The sequence below is a fragment of the Camelus bactrianus genome, chromosome 4, assembly GCF_048773025.1.
Source record: "Camelus bactrianus isolate YW-2024 breed Bactrian camel chromosome 4, ASM4877302v1, whole genome shotgun sequence".
NCBI lineage: Eukaryota > Metazoa > Chordata > Mammalia > Artiodactyla > Camelidae > Camelus > Camelus bactrianus.
The window spans coordinates 83,169,841-83,189,463 of record NC_133542.1 but is presented as its reverse complement, the minus strand read 5'-3'; the positions used below and the strand labels follow the sequence as shown (position 1 = coordinate 83,189,463).

The 19,623-nt window shown below is 51.0% G+C and overlaps 2 protein-coding genes across 12 annotated transcripts in view; one reads left to right on the top strand and one right to left on the bottom strand.

The window, feature by feature from the left end:
• Positions 1-3,639: 3,639 nt before the first annotated feature.
• The window catches only part of LOC123612664 (uncharacterized), a 71,644-nt gene continuing 55,660 nt past the window's right edge, over positions 3,640-19,623 (top strand). For 9 of the 11 annotated variants that reach the window (XR_012506699.1, XR_012506697.1, XR_012506703.1 and 6 more), the window contains exon 1: positions 3,640-4,301. Coding sequence is in view for 2 of the 11 variants with exons in the window: in XM_074362967.1 (XP_074219068.1) it covers positions 3,806-4,301 (496 nt within the window). In the remaining 9 variants the exon portion in view is untranslated. The remainder of the gene's footprint in view (positions 4,302-19,623) is intronic. The other 2 variants (XM_074362959.1, XM_074362954.1) reach the window with 2 other exon arrangements.
• Positions 11,274-18,875, bottom strand: LOC105072796 (NUT family member 2G). The gene is made up of 7 exons (XM_010959873.3): positions 18,338-18,875; positions 15,710-16,409; positions 14,865-14,993; positions 13,669-13,841; positions 12,954-13,222; positions 12,562-12,678; positions 11,274-12,112 (listed from the first exon to the last, which is right to left on the bottom strand). Exons 1-7 carry the CDS (start codon positions 18,351-18,353, stop codon positions 11,351-11,353), a joined length of 2,166 nt encoding a protein of 721 aa, XP_010958175.3. The 5' UTR covers positions 18,354-18,875; the 3' UTR covers positions 11,274-11,350.

Genomic DNA, 19,623 nt, shown 5'->3' with positions numbered 1-19,623 from the left:
AAAGAAAAAGAAACGGGCCACGGGAGCCAATCCGCGCCCGCGGGCTGTCCGGTCCCGCCCCGGCCCCGCCCCAGCCCCGCCTCTGCCGCTCGGATCCCTCCGCCCGCCCAAGGGTCATTTCGTCGGGCAGTCGGCGGTCAGTTGGAGCGGCTGGCAGCCCTGCGGCTTTCCAGAGCGACACCGGCCCTGCTTGCCGCGGCCAGCGGCGGCAGCGGCTGCAGCGGCTGCAGCGGCGGCGGCGCGGTCCCTCCGGGAGGCGCGGCGCTGGCCGGTCGGCGGCCGCGGAGCTTCGTGCCCCGCGCGGCGACGGCGGCGGCAGCGGCGGCGGCCCGGCAGCCAACATGGCGGCGGCGCCGGCAGCGGCCGCGCGCGCCCCGAGGTTGTCCGCGGGCAGGAGTTCGACCGGGTGCCGCGCTGCAGCAACCTGCCACCTCGGCGAGGACTCCCGCGGCTTCGAGTGGTGAGTGTCCGCCCCTAGCGTGCCGGCCGTGCCTGCCCGCAGCTGCGGCGTCGGCCCCGGCCCCGCGACCCCGACCCCGACCCCGAGCCCGGTCCCGACCCCAGCCGGGCTGCTCTGCTGTCCGCGCGCCGAGGGTCTCGCGTCGTTCCGGGCCGCTCGGGCTGAAGCGTTGCTCGCGGCGCTTCTCCGGTCGGCCCTTCCCTGGGCGGCCCTCGCTCGGCGCGGGTAGTCGGGGAGGGACCCGTGGGGGGGGGTGGGGAAGAGGTCGAGACCGTGGCACCCAGGGACCCCCCAGGACGGGAACGGGCCCATCACCCCCGTGTGCTGGCCTCGCGGGCTTCCCTTGACGTGCGACTGTGAAGTCGCGAATTCCCTTCAGGTGCCGGCGGCGGCGGCCGCGGTCTGCAAAGCGTTTGGCGGCGGCGTGTGTGCACAACCCCGAAATCGTCATCGTGTTTGCCCCCCTCGCCTCCGTTTTCCGCGGCCGGCTTTGGTTCAGCACCTTCCGGGGGTGCTCTCCTGCTCAGGCTGTCTAAACGGCAGGAAGCGGCACCAGTGTTGGTGTGGAATGTTTCTTTTCTTTTCTTTTCTTTTGTGTTTTTTTTTGAAGGCTTATTTCATTTCCTTCTTTTATTTTGGCATTGCTGGCAAGGAAAATCAATTTAAACTAAGAGGCATTTCTGCATTTCACTTTTTTTGTTTGTTTGTTTTTTAACATTTTTTTATTGATTTATAATCATTTTAGAATGTTGTGTCAAATTCCAGTGTTCAGCACAATGTTTCAGTCATTCGTGGACATCTACACACACACTCATTGTCACATTTTTTTTCTCTGGAAGTTATCATAACATTTTGTGTATGTTTCCGTGTGCTACACAGTCTAATCTTGTTTATCTATCCTACAATTTTGAAACCCCAGTCTATCTATCCCTTCCCACCCTCCACCCCCCTGGCAACCACAAGTCTGTATTCTCTGTCTATCAGTCTATTTCTGTCCTGTATTTACGCTTTGCTTTTGTTTGTTTGTGTTTGTTTGTTTTTGTGTTTTAGATTCCGCATATGAGCGATCTCATATGGTGTTTTTCTTTCTCTTTCTGGCTTACGTCGCTTAGAATGACATTCTCCAGGAGCATCCATGTTGCTGCAAATGGCAGTATGTTGTCGGTTTTTATGGCTGAGTAGTAGTCCATTGTATAAATATACCACATCTTCTTTATCCAGTCACCTGTTGATGGACATTTAGGCTGTTTCCATGTTTTGGCTATTGTAAATCGTGCTGCTGTGAACATTGGGGTGCAGGTGTCATCGTGAAGTAGGGTTCCTTCTGGATACAAGCCCAGGAGTGGGATTCCTGGGTCGTATGGTAAGTGTATTCCTAGTCTTTTGAGGACTGTCCACACTGTTTTCCATAGTGGCTGCACCAAACTGCATTCCCACCAGCAGTGTAGGGTAGGAGGGTTCCCCTTTCTCCACAGCCTGTCCAGCATTTGTCATTTGTGGATTTTTGAACGACGGCCATTCTGACTGGTGTGAGGTGATACCTCATTGTAGTTTTGATTTGCATTTCTCTGATAATCAGTGGTGTCGAGCATTTTTTCATGTGCCTTTTGATCATTTGTATGTCTTGCTTGGAGAATTGCTTGTTTAGGTCTTCTGCCCGTTTTTGGATTGGGTTGTTTAGTTTTGTTCTTACTGAGTCGTATGAGCTGCTTATATATTCTGGAGATCAAGCCTTTGTCGGTTTCATTTGCGAAAATTTTCTCCCATTCCGTAGGTTGTCTTCTTGTTTTGCTTCTGGTTTCCTTTGCGGTGCAGAAGCTTGTAAGTTTCAATAGGTCCCATTTGTTTATTCTTGCTTGTATTTCTTCTAGGAGAAAATTTTTGGGATGTATGTCAGATAATGTTTTGCCTATGTTTTCCTCTAGGAGGTTTATTGCATCTTGTCTTATATTGAAGTCTTTGATGCATTCTGAGTTGATTTTTGTATATGGTGTAAGGGAGTGTTCTAGCTTCATTGTTTTACATGCTGCTGTCCAGTTTTCCCAACACCATTTGCTGAAGAGACTGTCTTTAATCCAAAGTATATTCTTGCCCCCTTTGTCGAAGATTAGTTGACCAAAAGTTTGTGGGTTCATTTCTGGGTTCTGTATTCTGTTCCATTGGTCTATATGTCTGTTTTGGTACCAATACCATGCTGTCTTGATGAGTGTAGCTGTATAGTATTGTGTGAAGTCTGGGAGAGTTATTCCTCCAGCCTCTTCCTTTCTCTTCAGTAATGCTTTGGCAATTCTAGGTCTTTGATGGTTCCATATAAATTTTATTCTGATTTGTTGCAGTTCTGTGAAATATGTCCTGGGTAATTTGGTAGGGATTGCATTAAATCCGTAGATTGCCTTGGGCAGTGTGACCCTTTTAACAATATTGATTCTTCCAATCCAAGAGCATGGGATATCTTTCCATTTTTTAAAGTCTTCTTTAATTTCCTTCATGAATGGTTTATAGTTTTCTATGTATCATTCTTTCACCTCCTTGGTTAGATTTATTCCCAGGTATTTTATTACTTTGGGTGCTATTTTAAAGGGGATTGTTTCTTTACTTTCTTTTTCTGTTGATTTCATTGTTAGTGTAAAGAAATGCAAGTGATTTTTGGACGTTGATTTTGTAACTCGCTACCTTGCTGAATTCTTCAATCAGCTCTAGTAGCTTTTGTGTGGACCTTTTAGGGTTTTCTACACACAGTAACATGTCGTCAGCATATAGTGACACTTTTACCTCTTCTTTTCCAATTTGGATCCCTTTTATTTCTTTCTCTTGCCTGACGGCTGTGGCTAGGACTTCCAGGACTGTGTTGAATAGGAGTGGTGATAGTGGGCATCCTTGTCTTGTCCCAGATTTTAGTGGGAAGCGTTTGAGTTTTTCACCATTGAGTACTATGCTGGCTGTAGGTTTGTGTCATTCTAAGTGAAGTAAGCCAGAAAGAGAAAGAAAAATACCATATGAGATCGCTCATATGTGGAATCTAAAACACAAAAACAAACACAAACCAACAAACAAAAACAAAGCGTAAATACAGGACAGAAATAGACTCATCGACATAGAATACAGACTTGTGGTTGCCAGGGGGGTGGAGGGTGGGAAGGGATAGACTGGGGTTTCAAAATTGTAGAATAGATAAACAAGATTACACTGTTTATATAGCACACGGAAATATACACAAAATGTTATGACAACTCACAGAGAAAAAGATGTGACGATGAGTGTGTATATGTCCACGAATGACTGAAACATTGTGCTGAACACTGGAATTTGACACAGGATTGTAAAATGATTGTAAATCAATAAAAAATGTTAAAAAAAAAAAAAAAAGAAAAAGAAAAAGGAAAAGAAAAAGAAACGGGCCACGGGAGCCAATCCGCGCCCGCGGGCTGTCCGGTCCCGCCCCGGCCCCGCCCCAGCCCCGCCTCTGCCGCTCGGATCCCTCCGCCCGCCCAAGGGTCATTTCGTCGGGCAGTCGGCGGTCAGTTGGAGCGGCTGGCAGCCCTGCGGCTTTCCAGAGCGACACCGGCCCTGCTTGCCGCGGCCAGCGGCGGCAGCGGCTGCAGCGGCTGCAGCGGCGGCGGCGCGGTCCCTCCGGGAGGCGCGGCGCTGGCCGGGCGGCGGCCGCGGAGCTTCGTGCCCCGCGCGGCGACGGCGGCGGCAGCGGCGGCGGCCCGGCAGCCAACATGGCGGCGGCGCCGGCAGTGGCCGCGCGCGCCCCGAGGTTGTCCGCGGGCAGGAGTTCGACCGGGTGCCGCGCTGCAGCAACCTGCCACCTCGGCGAGGACTCCCGCGGCTTCGAGTGGTGAGTGTCCGCCCCTAGCGTGCCGGCCGTGCCTGCCCGCAGCTGCGGCGTCGGCCCCGGCCCCGCGACCCCGACCCCGACCCCGAGCCCGGTCCCGACCCCAGCCGGGCTGCTCTGCTGTCCGCGCGCCGAGGGTCTCGCGTCGTTCCGGGCCGCTCGGGCTGAAGCGTTGCTCGCGGCGCTTCTCCGGTCGGCCCTTCCCTGGGCGGCCCTCGCTCGGCGCGGGTAGTCGGGGAGGGACCCGTGGGGGGGGGGTGGGGAAGAGGTCGAGACCGTGGCACCCAGGGACCCCCCAGGACGGGAACGGGCCCATCACCCCCGTGTGCTGGCCTCGCGGGCTTCCCTTGACGTGCGACTGTGAAGTCGCGAATTCCCTTCAGGTGCCGGCGGCGGCGGCCGCGGTCTGCAAAGCGTTTGGCGGCGGCGTGTGTGCACAACCCCGAAATCGTCATCGTGTTTGCCCCCCTCGCCTCCGTTTTCCGCGGCCGGCTTTGGTTCAGCACCTTCCGGGGGTGCTCTCCTGCTCAGGCTGTCTAAACGGCAGGAAGCGGCACCAGTGTTGGTGTGGAATGTTTCAATCTTGAGGTGTTTAAATGGATTTGGGGTTGGTACTGTTGATGTTTCAGGAAGGATAAGTCAGCATCGGTGTCTTTATGTCTTAAGGGGTCATTTGGAATTGGGCCTAATCTGACTTTTTCCCCCTTTTACCGTACCTCGTGAGCTCTCGTACTAGCATAAAGGCATCCAGACTCTTTAGCACAATGACTTGGACTTTCCCTGTTACAGCTCTAGTGCTCAGTGTGTATGCAGTCCTAATGGAGTTCTTGCAAAAGTACTTCTAAGCTACCTTGTCTGGCTCCCGGTTCCTCAGCTGCATTGCTGGAATAGGGGTGAGGGTGTTGCTGCTGCTGTTTTTGTTGTTGTTGTTGTATTAGAACGAACTACATGTTGTATTTTGTATTGATGGAGAGTTGTGGAAGTGTAGGCTCTCTTACACCTAAACCTTCATGTGAGTGTGTCCTTTGTGCCGAATGAAGGAAGCAAACTACTTCTGAACACTTCGTGTCAGGTACTGTGGTAGGTGCTGTTACCTCATGTTACCTCAACAGCCACCTTGCAGAGAGGGAAGGGCAGTGCTCTCTCAGATGAGAAAGTATTTAGAGGTGAAGCCAGTTCCTAAGGTCTCACAACTAAAGAGTGAGACTTGAGATTGTAGACTGAGATCCTTTTTCCGTTGCCAGAGCCGTTTTATTAGTCTCTGTTTTCCTTAGTGTTATTAATAATAAAGTTGGAATTTTAGGGTATTTTACTCTTACAAGCAAAGGTATTTCAGAATCGTGTTTGAATTTGCATTGTCTTAATTTTAGAAATGCGTAGAGGGAATGTTTTACCAAGTATGCTAGCTAAGTGAAAAGACTAGTTAAAATTCTTAAAAAAGGAAAAAGAGTTGAATATTTTCATTCTCTTCAGGAACGGAGGGCTTCACAGTATAGAGCTGTGAAGATTCACTCGAACTCAGAGCCTTAGGAGCCATAAGGGAAATTAAATTAGGACAGGTCTAAAGAAAATAAGGTCCTTGAAGGTAAAGATTGTATGGCCCACAGCATCGCTTCTCTGGCATAGATCTAATTGCTGTGCACCTGCTGGTAAGTGTGCCAGTCACCAGGTTCCATTGTGAGAGGCTAGGAATTGCCCATCATGCCCTCGGGCCCTTAGAAGGAATGATTGCTTATATGTGTACTGAAGAAAGTCCTTAGTTTCATGACATGTCAGTTGAAAGGGTTTTTTTGTTTTTTTTTTTAAATCTGATAAGAATTTTTCCTCGTCTGAAAATGATTTAGATGTGGTAACTTCTATCCAGGTCGTCGACTTACGTGACTTAGTCTCTATTAGGTGCAGTGTCAAGTCCTCTTAGTGTAATTTTTTTTCTCCTTTCTCATGTAAGATCCAACTACAAGTACTAGAATATTAGAATCCTGGGTCCAGATTATAGCCTTGAACCTTCAGATTGATGATATTTAATATAAGTTTAATTTATATTGTGCTTTACTAGTATTTAGTAAATGTTGGTTAAGAATGCTGGTTTTATAAAGGATTTCTTACTTGAAATATAATATTTGAATAAGTGATATTTTTATTTACTTATTGTTTAAAAACTAATTGAGTTATAGTCAGATACAGTGTGTCAATTTCTGGTATACATCATAATATTTTAGTCATACATATATATACATATACATATATTTAGTTTTGTATGTTTTCATTAAAGGTTACTACAAGGTACTGAATGTAGTTCCCTGTGCTAGAGAGAAGAAATTTGGTTTTCATCTATTTTTATTTTTTATTTTGTCTTCTCGATTTCTTGATTAAAATATTAATAATATTTTATATCTATGTTATTGCCAGGTTGCCAGGCCTAAGAGTTCTGTTGCTTTTTGTTTTCAAATAGTAATTAATTGGATGGCTTCACTAGATTATAGACAGAGTGTCTCCAGTTTCTGTCTGCTGTGAATGACTCTGCCATGAACATTCATCTCTTAAGTTCTGATGTGGACATACAGTTTAACTTCTCTTGGGTACACAGGGGTAGAGTTGCTGTGGGGGAGTGACGTGTGCGTGTGTTGGGGGAGGGGATGGTAAATGAATTTATTTTAAACCGTAATAAGACTACAGGTTAACTTATTGAACAAATGTGAACACCCTGTGCACTGGCCACTGTGCCGGCACTGGAGCAGCATGGAGACCAGACCCGGTCCCAGCGCTTGCAGGAGTTTACTCTCAGAGGGGCAGGCGGACTGTCCTGTGCCCATGATGCTTCAGCTACTGGTAGGTGCTGTGAAGAAAACCAAAATAATGAAAAGGGGAGAGAGTGTAAGGGGAGGGTATGATTTTTTTGTGTGTGTGATTTTTTTTTTATGTAATAAGTTAAGATGTTTTAAATGCTGTATATTTAACAGAATTTTTGGCCATCTTAAGTGTATAAAAATAGTGTAAGAACAATACAAAGAAGGTTTTCCTCTGCATCATTTGAGAGTAAATTGTTGGTACAGTGCCCCGGCTCCCCAGAACACCGCACACGGCCCTCCTGCATATCCGTAACACGGGCCGTGCCCGTCGGGCAGTGAGCGCCAGCCCAGGACAGTTTCCTGCTTTTCAGACCCTGCTTGGTGGGCGCATGGTGCACTTAGCTCCTGTCTCCTTGGTCCCCTTCAGGACACAGCAGTTCCTCACACCGCTTTGGCTTTAATGCCTTGACACTTCGGCAGATTGGCGTGTTTTTAATTTTTTTTAACAAACCACCAAACCATTTTCCAGAGCACCATTTTACACTCTGTCGGCAGGGGTCAGGTGCTTCAGTTCTTCACATCCTTCCCGACACCTCTTTTTGATTCTGTCCCGTCTGGAGAGGCTTTACGTGGTATTGCATATTGAGCCATTCCGCCTGTTTTGTATTTCGCTAATGTATTGAAGCATCCTTTCAGGACAGCTCTGATCCCTTACCATTCAAGTGATGGTAAAAGTGATACTCTTTAGGAGTGTTGTAAATTCTTTCTTTAGTCCCAAGTGAGCTGGAAAGAAAAGACATTCCTGAGTCTCTGTCCACTCTGACATAACTGGTAGAAAGAGCCCTTCACAGAAATTAGTCATAAGAAGGCCAAAGTTTCATAGAAACTTCAGGAGTGCTTCTGGTTACCCCAGCAGGCGGGATGTAGCATTCAAGAGCTGGTAAATGTTTCTCCCACATCCTAGAACTTAATACTTAACCTATTTTAACGTAAATTGGCGAGTATTTTGGCCTTCCGTGGTTTCTGGCTTGAGCAGGAAAGCCTCTAGTGTCTCCCTGTTAAGTAAGATGCTGGCATTGAGCTGAGGTGTGTTTTATTTATGGCAGTAGCCAGCACTTGACATTTTGCTTGTTTTCACGTAAATGAGTGAATTTTGTCAAGTGTGTTTTTTGCCTCCATGAAGATGATCGTTAACGAGAGGTTAGCACTCTGTTTAGTGTTACTAACACGAGGATCATGTTAATGGTTTCCTTCTGTTGAACCTCCTTTACAGTCTTGGAGTAAACCCCGCTTGGTGTTTGGTATTTGTTGTATTGTCTCTTATAACGTGCTGTTGGGTTCTGTTTGCTAGAAGTTGAATATTGTGTCCTGCTCTTCGTAAGTCGTATCGTGTCTGTTTCGTGTGTGTGTGTGCAGGCTGTGTGGTTCAGGGTTATTGTTACACTTGCTTCATGAAGTGCATTTGGAAACTCTTCTGTGCTGTGAGATGGTATTGTGACGACCTCATCGTGCAGTGGAGAGTCTCCCCGTGTGACCACTGGCTGTGCTGGTCTGTGTTTCTTGGCCCACCTTCCAGGTGGTTCCCCACAACCCCCATGGGACTGCTGTTTCTTCAGCGCTTCTTGTCCGTTAAGCACCTTCATGTATGTCCCCCTCCTGTGATGCTCCTTAAGCAGTGTCGTGCTTAGCATTCCCTGGTTTGAATTTTATGTGCGTGGAGTCACTGTGTGTGTTCTTCAGGTAGCTTTGTTCACTCATCGTGTTTCTGAGTATAGTTAATCGTTTTCCCTACTTCCACGTATAAATATACCACAGTTTATTCGTTCTGCTATTCATGGACATTCGGGTTGTTTCTTGTTATTCAGTGTTTCTGAGAATAACCTTGTACAGCTCTCCTGATACAGGAGAGTTTCCTTAGACGCATCCCCAGGGGTGCAGTTGCTGGGTGGGAGGGCACATGCGTGTTCACTAGGTGATGCCGCGTTGTTTCCACAAGTACTTTTTCCAGTAAACTTTTATGCTATTCCTCTTGTATGTGTTTTGTTCAATCGATTCCTGGCTACCTGATGTTTGTTGTGGTTACTGTAATTTGTGTCTGTACTCGGTTTGAAAAAGGCATGTGACTTTCACCAGTTGATATTATGATATCCTGCAACCTTGCTAAAGTCTTATTGCAGTGATTTGTGCTGAAGTTCTTTTACGACAAGCATATCATTTGAAAACCATGACAATTTGGTTTATTTTCATTACTTAGACTTTTTTTTTTTTTTCCTGTCTTAAGAGCAGTGGTGAGAGTGGGCATTGCTGATGTTAAAAGTAAAGCTTTCATTGAATGAGAAGGGCTGTGAGTTCTGTCGGTGTTCGTGTGGTTTTCCATATTAGTTTTTTTCCTTCAGATTTTTAGAAAGTCCTGAATGACTGTTGAATTTCCACAATGCTTTTTCACTGCTTCTCTAGAAATTTTCATGTGATTTTTCTTCTTTCATGTGTTACAAATTTCAGGTAACATGAAAAGGTTTCTCTAATGCTGAAGCAGTTTTGCATTCCTGGGATTAAGCCCAGCTAGGTCATCATCACTACTGCCTGCTGCTGGCTTTGGTTTGCTCATAAATCCTTGGGGTTTTCTCCTTGTGTTCGTGAATGCAATGGGCCCGTGGTCTTTCCTTTCTCATGCTCTCCTGTGGTTTTGGTGTCAAAATTAGACCATCCTTAGAGAATTAGTGAGGAGGTATTCCTTCTTTTTCTGTATTCTGTTTCTCTTTCTGTAAAATTGGGATGATTGAGTCCTTTAAAGTTTGGTAGACCTTGTTTGTAAAGCAATCTGAACCTGAATTTTCTTTGTTTGTCTGGTTTTGATGGGAGCATGTTAAACTACTGATTCAAAAATTCTTTAACAAACGGTTACATGATTTTTCATTTTCTGTTTTTTGTTGATACTTTTCATTTTTCTAGGAATTAATTTTACTTGTTTTTACATTTATTGGACTATTGTATTTTCTTTACTACTTCTAATTTCATTTTCACGTACTGAAACAGACGTAAAACGTACCTGTTTAAAAAATAGTAAATTAATAATGTGATTATTGTGCCAATTGTAGAGTAGAACATTGTCAGTATCTTAGAAACGTCTTATCAAATTCCCTTCAAAGGTGACCACTATTCTCCGTTTTGTGATAATTGCTCTTTTCTGCTTCTCTCTTTTTTGTTTTACTTCAAAAAAGTCTTTAAAATTTATTATTTTTTAACTTTTGACTTTAGTAGAAATGTAATATATACGCAGAACAGTGCAGATATCAGAACTCACAGCCTGATAAATTTTCGCGAACTAAACACACCATACAGCTAACCAGTGCCCAGATGAGCAGTCAAAGCCTAGCGTGTTGGAAACCCTCAGCTGGACCAGGATGCTCCCGCACAGAAATCCCACAAATCCCACAGTGGCGCCCACTGTCATTCCCCTTTCACACACCTTTAACAGACGCCCCATGAACTTACTCTCAGCCCATTCCCCATGTGTCCTTGGGATTAAGAGGGAGCTGCCTCCACCACTTCCCACGTTGCAGGAATCCCAGGAGACTAGAGGAGGCTCCCTGTACCACGGGGCAGAGAGGCAGGAAGCCCTGGCCTGTCATCCGGCCGCTTCAGGGAAGCAGAGAGAAGCTGCCCAAAGACCAGGGCTGTCTCCAGGCTCCATTCTAGAGAACTGGTTAGCGTGCAGAGGGCTGAAAGGCATGAAAACAGCTCTCCATCCCTAGTTTGTTCAGGGTTATAGGTGATGATGGGATGTCGCACAGGCCCGTGGGCAAGCAGGCTTGAGAGAAGAGGATGATGCAGGGGTTCCTGGGGGCAGTGAGAGCTGGGGGCTCCCAGGAGCATCTGAGGACCCCGTGTCAATGTGGAGGAAGATCTAGTCGGCCCCCTGTGGATCCATAGCTCCGGGGACCGCCTCGTCCTCCCTCTGAGGAGCCCTCTCTGTGGAGCAGCCCAGGCACGAATAAGACTACGGTGGTCTGAGAACATTTGCAAACAAAAGTATTTTTATTCCCATTTAAAATATATCACCCCAAGGTGCTGCTCCCAGCCACATCCGCCCAGACCCACCTCCCCCACCCTCCAACTGCCACCACCCCACCCCACCGCACCCTGGCCCTCATGGTCCCGCACTCCCTCCCTGCCCCCCTCCCTGTCCTGTACATCAGCAGGCTCAGCACTGGATGAGGAAGAGCCCCTAAGGTCCCCTGGGGACCTGGCACTGGAGGCTTATTACTTGTTGCAGTGCCTCTTTCTCCTCCTCCTCCCACTCCCTCCAACAAATGGGTCACACCTCCTCATTTTTGGTTGTGAGGGGCGCACCAGCCCCGGAGGCAAGGCTGGCGTCCCAGAGAGCCCGAGGTCAGGCTTGGGCTGGGGCAGCTTGTCATCAGACCCCTGGCCTCCACACAGATCCCGCTTCCTAGGCTTGGCAGCTGGTGGAGGAGCTGCGCTAGGTCCGATCCTCTGAGGGGAGGGGCCTTGGCGAGCCCCCTGAACTCCAGGGCAGAGAAATCTCAAGGGCCCTGGGGCAGAGCTGTGGGACTTCCCTCCCCAGGGCATGAGGCAGTACTGAGTGGCCAAGATAAAGTCCAGACTGGGAACCTCCTCCTTGTTCTCCCTGGACCCATCCCCTGGCCCTGGCCCTGGCCCTGGCCCTGCGTCCTCCCTAAGAGGAGAGGTCTCTCTGACAGTTGAGGTGTCCCTGGGTCCCAGGCTCGGTGCAGTGTGCCTTTGACCCTGGGGAGGAGAGAGGGGCTGTCCAGCCTGGGATGTAGGGAAAGCCTCATGTCCTGGAGAGTGGATATAGAGTTTGGGTCTGAGGAGGCCACTCTCTGTTCCGCTGCTCGTCGCAAGTTGCTTGAACTCAGTCTCTGGTGGGCTTTCTTCATCGCTGACCCCTAGCTGGGGGCCGTGGTCATGCCTCTGGGCATCTTGGGTGACATCAGACTCGCCCAACTCCTCGTTCAGGGTCAGGAGTGGTTTCTGCACCAGCTGTTAGGAGGGAAGTGGACGGTTACTGGCCCCAAATAGACGGGTGAGGAGAGGAGGAGGACTGGGCAGCGGAATGGTGGCACTGGGGGACAGATAGGGGGGTGTCTCCAGGAGTCCAATCAAAGAATGCACACTGTAGCACTCCTGCTGTCCTCCTGGGCCTTATTCCCTGCTGTGTGTCCTTCCTTTCCCACTGGGCCCCCGTCCTCTCCTTCCTGTGGTCCTGCATTGCCCCCCCAGTCCCTAGCAGGCCCTCCACAGTGCCAGGCCTTCCAGGCAGGAAAAGGTTTAGCAGAGCCCTGTGGGCCTCCTGTTCTGGGGTCCGATCCCTTCCCTGGCTCACCTGGGTCCTGCCTCCCTTGGTTCCCTGGGTGTCCCGTGCCTTCCCTCTTGTACCTGGAGTCCCTCCCTCCCTTGTCTCCCTGAATGTCCCCCCTCCTCTGGCTCACCTCTTCAAGGGTGAGTCCTTCCTCCTGTTCTAACTCCTCAGCCAGTGCCAAGGGATCCAGCTGTGACTCTGGGGAAAGTAAGTCCTCCAGGAACTGAGGGTGAATGATGTCCTCCACCTAAGATGGAAGGAAGTGGCTGTGAGCGTCCTTGGCCAGGAGTAACCTGTGAGCCACGAATACCTGGAGCAAAAGTGAACAGCAGAGACCCACCCCATTCTCTACAAGTTGGCATGTTTTACAGCACCGTGGCAGTCAGCCCCCCCTCCCCCCCCAGAGCTCAGGGACAAGTAGCAGAGCTTAAGTCCCAAAGGCCTGGGCAGAACCCCAATCCTGGGTGCTGAGAGTGTGAGTCCCTGGAATCTTGCAGCCCCCAGGCTCCAGGCCCAGCCCACCTTGGTGACAAAGTCTTCCTGGGAACACAGCTGGTCCATGTAGCTCAGGAGACCCGGGTCCGGGTAGGTCCCGTCCTCAGGGCATGCTGCTTCTGGCTCCCAAGTGGCTGAGAGGACAGGCCCCAGCAGCTCCTCCAAGATGTCCTCATACTCGCTGAGAGCCTCAAGGGGAATCTCCTTGGGCTCCTTGGTCTCTGGGGGCTGCCGGGATCTGTCTGGCTGTGGGTGGTTGGTTTTGGCCGTGGGGCTGGCCTTCCTGGGCACGCAGGCTAAGGCAGAGCGGGAGGAGGAAAGGAGGGTGAGGGGCTGCCGCATCCAGCTCGTGACCATGAAGTGCGCGTGTCGGGTAGGGCAGTGTTTGGGGGACATGGACGTGGGTGTGGGTGGGATCAAGACCACCTGCATTTCCACTCAGTGACAGGGTGTGAGGAGGGAGAGGTAAGTGGGAGCATCTAAGAGAGCCACGTGTGAGGACGTGTGCAGCCTCCAGGTTTCCAGTGATCTCCCCATCCAGCCCACTTCTGAGGCAGACTTTCTGTGGGGCCCTCAGACAGGGAGGTGGGAGAGGAGTTCCACAACTGAGCAAGTCGATACCCCGTAGTGACAAAGGGCAGCCGAGACCCGCTCTGGGTGGCTGTGCAGGTGGAAAGACCAGTGCCCCACTGAGGGAAGAGGACTGATGTGGGGACAGTGGCCATCCCTAGCTCCCTGTTACCTTTGTGTTCAGCTCCAGTGGGCACGTGAGTGCCTGGCTGTGGGCCCACCTTTGGGGCCGGGGGCCCCCACGGTTCCAGCTTCGGTGGGGCTGGAGGAGGCAGGCCCTGCACCCCCTTCGTGCACTGCAAGTGCTGAGGCTGCATTTCATCCTCAGCCTCAATCTCCTTGAACCTGAGGGGTGAGGGTGGCACAGGCCATGCTGAGAAAAAGGCCTGGGCTCTGGAGCCCACCCAGGTTGCAGGGACGGAGGGATCAGGAGAAGATGTGCTGGGGGTGGTCACGGCCCTGTGAGGTGGTGTCGCCAGCGGGGAGCTGCTCCTGGGGCACATAGCAGATCTGGGGACACCCCTGCCTCCCCAGCACTGCAGGGCATTCTGCAGCATAGACCCAGGTCCATAAATTGAACCAGGCCTGGACGGAAGGCCCACAGGTGACCCTCCACTTGCCCCCTGCCCGTGTCCAGAAACACAGGAAGGGCTGACAGCCAGAGGCCAGATCAGGCATGTGTTCCCCACGGGGGTCCTTGCCCGGATCCAGGATCCTGGGCTGAGGTTGAGAGTCCTGGAACATAAGCCTGGAGACAGGGCCCAGGACAGGTTGTAGGGTGTGAACCCTAAGGTCAGTGGAGAGGCTTTCCTTTCCTCTGAGAAGTGCTTGTTTGTTTTTGGTTTTTTGAATAAAGGGGATTAACACGAAGAAGTCTCAGAAAGAGCCAGAGACCCTCGTGGTGAAGGACACGCTGGCTTGCCCAGCCTCCTCAGGAGGGACACCGGGTTACGAAGTCAGGCCACACTTCAGGAGGAGAGAGGGTCCCAAATTCCATGTCAGTGGCCGCCAGCCCCTCAGCACTAAGGAGGCAGCAGGCTGGTGGGTGGAACACATTTCCCTGCACAGGCACTAGGGCTGCAGTGTGACCCCACCGGGCTGACAGTTTCCCCACTCCACCCCGGGTGAGCCCTTCATCAAGGCGAAGAAGGCCACTTCAGGAGAGGGCGGAGCCCCGGGCAGAGGACGAATAGACCCAAGCTGTCAGGGTGCGGGAGTGGCTTTTGGAGAGGAGTCCGGCCTCTGGGCTGCGGGGACCCTGTGCTGGGGGAGCTCCCTCCTCCCTCCTCCTCTCTGACCACAGCCAGATCCTGCCCTGGGGTGTCGCCCTCACCCACCACAGCCCTTGGGCCCAGGACACGGACTCACTTTGCCGCCATCTCATAGTAATTCATGCGGTCGAAGTTGCTTGTGCGCTCCCATTGCTGCTCGGCCCGCCGCAGTCCCTCCTCCAGCGTCATGGTGGGCTTGAGTCGGGCCAGGGACCGAAGCACTGGGCTGTGAGCCCTCAGAGTCAGTCTCAGTGAACAGCCCAGTCCCCACCAGCCTGACCCCACCCGGCATCATGGACCACACGTCCCCCAGCACAGCATGACTGAGCGTTCACAGACGAGCCCACGGGGCCTCCTGCCCAGTCCTCTGAATCACCTGTAATTGTCCCCGTGTCAGGTGGAAATGCCTGTCAAGCTCACAGCTCTAGTAGGAGACAGTCCCTGCCCCTGGGAGAGCTCTACAGTCTCCGTGTTTCAGCTAGAATTGTCCAGAAGAATGAGGACCAGGCCTGCATACAGCTCTCCCCTGGGCCCTGTAGATCCTCCCCCTCCTCTGCAGTGGCGTCCCCTGGCCATCCCACACTCAAGTCCTTTGTTCAGACGAGACAGCAGCACAGGAGAGGGTGGCATCCCATCCATGGCTCCTCCCCTTGCCCAGCACCCTCTCTGACTGCCAGTCTTCAGTAAATATTCCCAAGATAATCATGGGAGGTAAAGTCAACTGGACTCGCCTAGGGTGGTGGGGTCAGTTGAGAGAAGGCACTGAAAGGGTGTCATGGACTGGAAGTGTGAGCGCATGATGGACAGTGTGCCCTGTCATAGCGTGGACATCACCCTCAGACCTCCCTCTCGGGATCCCTAGAAACGCAACCTGCAAGTGCACCCCAAGGTCCTCCGTGTGAAACTCCAGATGAGCTCATGTGCCCCCGAGAACTGACTCACATGACAAAGCAGAAGAGAGCTTGTGCGTCAGGGCTCTGGGGAAGGTGCCTCCGGGCCAGGCTCTTGAAGCGCTGCCAACGTCGGTAGTGCTTGTAGATGTCGTTGCAGCTAAAGGAGTCATCCTGAGGTGGCTGAGACTGGGAGGGGGCCAGACTCCCCTCCCTGGAAGCGCCAGGTGGCCGTGGCCCAGTGTTGATGGGGGCCACGCTGGGGGCCAGCTGTACAGGTGGTGGTGGAGCTTGAGAGGGACGGCCGGGGGCCCAGCCTCCCGTGCCAGCCTGAGTTACCCCGACAGCTGGGGTGGTCACTTGGGGTGCTGAGGACAGGGGAGCAGGGCAAGTAGCAGTCCCACTGAGGGCCCCTGGTGCACCCCAGGTGACAGTTCCTGGAGGGAGAACGAAGCTCTGCATCGGAGGGAACTCTGTTGGCCTCCCTTCTGATCTTGCGTAGACAGGGATGTTGCAAGGCCCAGTGGCAATGGGGACTTGGCCACCAGTAGCCACCAAAGGTGTCGTGGGGAAAGCTGGCAGCAGCAGGGTGGTGCCAGGAGGGAACGATGGGGTCAAGGAAGGTGGCAGGTGCTGCTCCCAGGGTGGCCGGTGTTGGGGGCCAGGAGCGGGTGGGGGAAAGGGAAGTGCCGTGAATGGAGACACGGAGGCACCAGTGCTCATGAGCACATCCGTTCCCAGCAGTGGAGATGCTGTTGAGACAAAGGAAAGGGGTGAGTGGAGGAGGAGAATGGGCAACCAGGACTGGGGCTCTCTGGGGAATCAGAGAGTCAGTGTCAGCAGGTGAAGGACATTTGGACAGGGGAGGCTGTGCCGTGTGCAGATGTCTTGGACTGGTTTTCATGCTCTGACCTCTAACTGGGAATTACTCCAGTAGGGAACTTGCTCCCATTCACCCAGGTCCCTGACCCCTGCTTGCTGGGAAGAAATAGCCTCAGCAAGCACCGACTCGCAGGGCCTCCCTAAGGAATTCCCCTGCACCTGACTCTCACAGGCTGTCTCCCAAGTCTCGGAGGTGGGTGGACACCTGCTCCTTTGCAGGCTCACTAGCAGGTAGAGAGCTTCTCCAAGGGAAGTTGTAGGCGCCCAAAGGGCCTTTGTGAACCAGGCAGTGTCTAAAATATTAAGGTTCCACCTCCTCCTTACTCTTCTTTTTCCTGATGTTCCGTATAAATCCTCTTTCTTTCTTTCTTTCTTTCCTGGCCTCACACAACAAAGCAGAAATGCTGGAAACATCTCTCCCCGCAGAACCCTGATGCAAATCCATAACACACTGGCCCAGCGTGCACGTGACGTCAGGGCCACCCACGGCAGACACTTAACGTGGGCCGGGTTCTGCCACCCCATCCCCAGTGCCCAGAGTCACTGCCATCGCTCAGGAGTTCTGCTCCTGGAACAGGGGTCTGAGAAGCAGCCACATGTGCGATTTCCATCCTTTCACAGCCAGTGATGGCCGCAGAGGAGTAGAAAAGGCCAAGGAATACAGAGTTCCTGTGTTCCTTCCCTTTCTATTTCCCAGTGATGGGATGTGAAGACAGACTAAGAAGGCACGAGCCAGGTGCCTTCATTGATAAAGTTGTCTGGAACAGACCCCTGTTCAGGAGAACAAGGCACACAGCCCAGTGCCCCTAATGAATCAGAACAGGTGCCATAGGGTGTTTAATAATAACACAGAAGATTGTCTTCCTGCTCCCGGGCTACACTCCTCTCCTTTAAAAAGGAAACAGCCTTCGTTCATATTCTACCACCACCACCCGCACTCCACGTCTGTTCCCTGTCCATGAAATGCTGGCGTGAAATGTGAACAAACTTCTCATGTCACAGGCAGGCCTGACGGTCCTCCCTGAGATGCTGGACAACTATCACAAGTGTCTGCAGAAGTGCGTTTCCACAAAAGGAAGAACAATTCAGAACAACTGGGGGCCTCGAGCCCTGTCTTGGTTGAAACTGAGAGGTTGCCCATCCCCTGCGGAATCCAAGGCAACAAACAGTTACCTGAACTGAGGAGCGGGTTCTGGGCTGGAAGGAGGGGAGAAGTTCTGGGCTGTGGCAGTTAGAGTAACTTCCTGCCTAGCTCTTGGAGAAAGCAGTTCATAGCAGATGTGGCCACAGATCCCCCCCCCCTTTGAATAGTTTTCTGGCTAAGCCCTTCTCTCCCCGTGCCCCTATTAGATACAGGATGCCCCGGTTCAGATCCCTTAGAAGGAAATCGTGGGGCAAGCTCCAGGTGCCTAAGGAACAAGGTACAGGGCTAGGCTTTCCCCATGACCCTCCCTGTGCCACCAGCTCAGACCTACTAACCCTGACACACAGGTTTCACAGTGGCTTGTCTCCCTTCTACAAAGAACCACCCTGCCTGCTGCTGTCCCTTCTCCACACCCAGGGCAATTCCCCTGAGTCTCCTTGATCCACCTTCAATGAGCCCTCCTCCCCTTGTGATCTTTGGTTTCCACCATCTCCCCAGGCTCCCCAGGTGAGATGTCCTTGGGCGTTCAGGGCTCTCTCCTTCCTCCACTTCAGTCCACCTCTAATGTGCCCACGGTGAAATATCACATGTGAACCCCAAGGATTTGAGGGGTGGCAGAGTCTCTGAGAACATATCCCCAGCATTCAGGCTTACCTCTTTGTAAAGCCATTCCCACAGACGTGGGCACAGACCAGCGCTGCCTGGTAGCCTCAATGAGAGAAATGCAGACGAGGACCCAGAGAGTGAGTTAACTGCTCCAGCAGATGCTCGGAATTCAAGCAAAGGCAGGTGAAGTTTGAATTTAAACAGTAGAATGTGAGGCTCAGGACACTCTGTAGTGGGGGAGGGGCAGAGGGCAGCGGGCAGGTGGGCCTGGGTGGGTGTGGGGAGACTTTCCCTGCAGGGCTCTGGCAGGAAAGCAAGAACCGGAAGTTCCTTCCGCCTTACAGAGTGGCAGCATACGTGGTGTGTGGCTCTCTAGGCAATTTACTTTATTTTTTTTTAAATTGGAGTATAGTCAATTTACAATGTTGTGTCAGTTTCTGGTTTACAGCAGGTGCTTTAGTCATACACGAATATACATTTACTCATATTCATATTCTTTTTCTCCGTAACGTGCTACAAGGTAACAAGTATATGGTTCCCTGTGCTATACAGTGTAACCTTGCCTATCTGTTTTATATGTACCACTTCATATCTGCGAATCTCGATCTCCCGGTTGATCCCTTCCCATTCAGTTCCCAAGTCTGATAACCATATGTTTGTTTTCTATGTCTGTGAGTGTGTTTCTGTTTTGTAAACAAGGTCATTTTTCCCTTTTCTTTTTTAGAACCCACATATCAGTGATATCATACGGTATTTTTTTTTCTTTCTGGGTTACTTCACTTAGAATGACATTCTCCAGGGCCATCCATGTTAGTGCAAATGACATGATTTTATTCTTTTTCATGGCTGAGTAGTATTCCATTATATAAGTATACCACACCTTCTTTATCTTGTCACCTCTTGATGGACATTTAGGTTGTTTCCATGTCTTGGCTATTGTAAATAGTCCGGCTATTAACGTTGGGGTGCAGGTTTCTTTTCGAATTAGAGCCCCCTCTGGATATATGCTCAGGAGTGGGATTGCTGGCTCATATAGTAAGTCTATTTTTAGTGTTTTGAGGAATCTCCATACCGTTTTCGTTAATGGCTGTACCAGATACATTCCCGCCAACAGTGTATGCGGGTGCCCTTTTCACCATTGCCTCTCCAGCATTTATCGTTTGTGGACTTTTGAATGATGGCCATTCTGACTGGTGTCAGGTGATACCCTGTTGTAGTTTTGATTTGCATTTCTCTGAAAAGTAGTGATATAGAGCACTTTTTCATGTGCCTTTTTGCCATTTGTGTGCCTTCATTGGAGAGCTGCTTCTTTAGTTCTTGTGCCCATTTTTGAA

Excerpts from the sequence above, each read along its gene's own strand:
- LOC105072796 (XM_010959873.3), bottom strand. Across the intron at positions 13,842-14,864 it reads TACTATGAGATGGCGGCAAA|GTTCAAGGAGATTGAGGCTG; the intron begins GTGAGTCCGTGT and ends CTCACCCCTCAG. Across the intron at positions 13,223-13,668 it reads CACTGGAGCTGAACACAAAG|CCTGCGTGCCCAGGAAGGCC; the intron begins GTAACAGGGAGC and ends GCTCTGCCTTAG.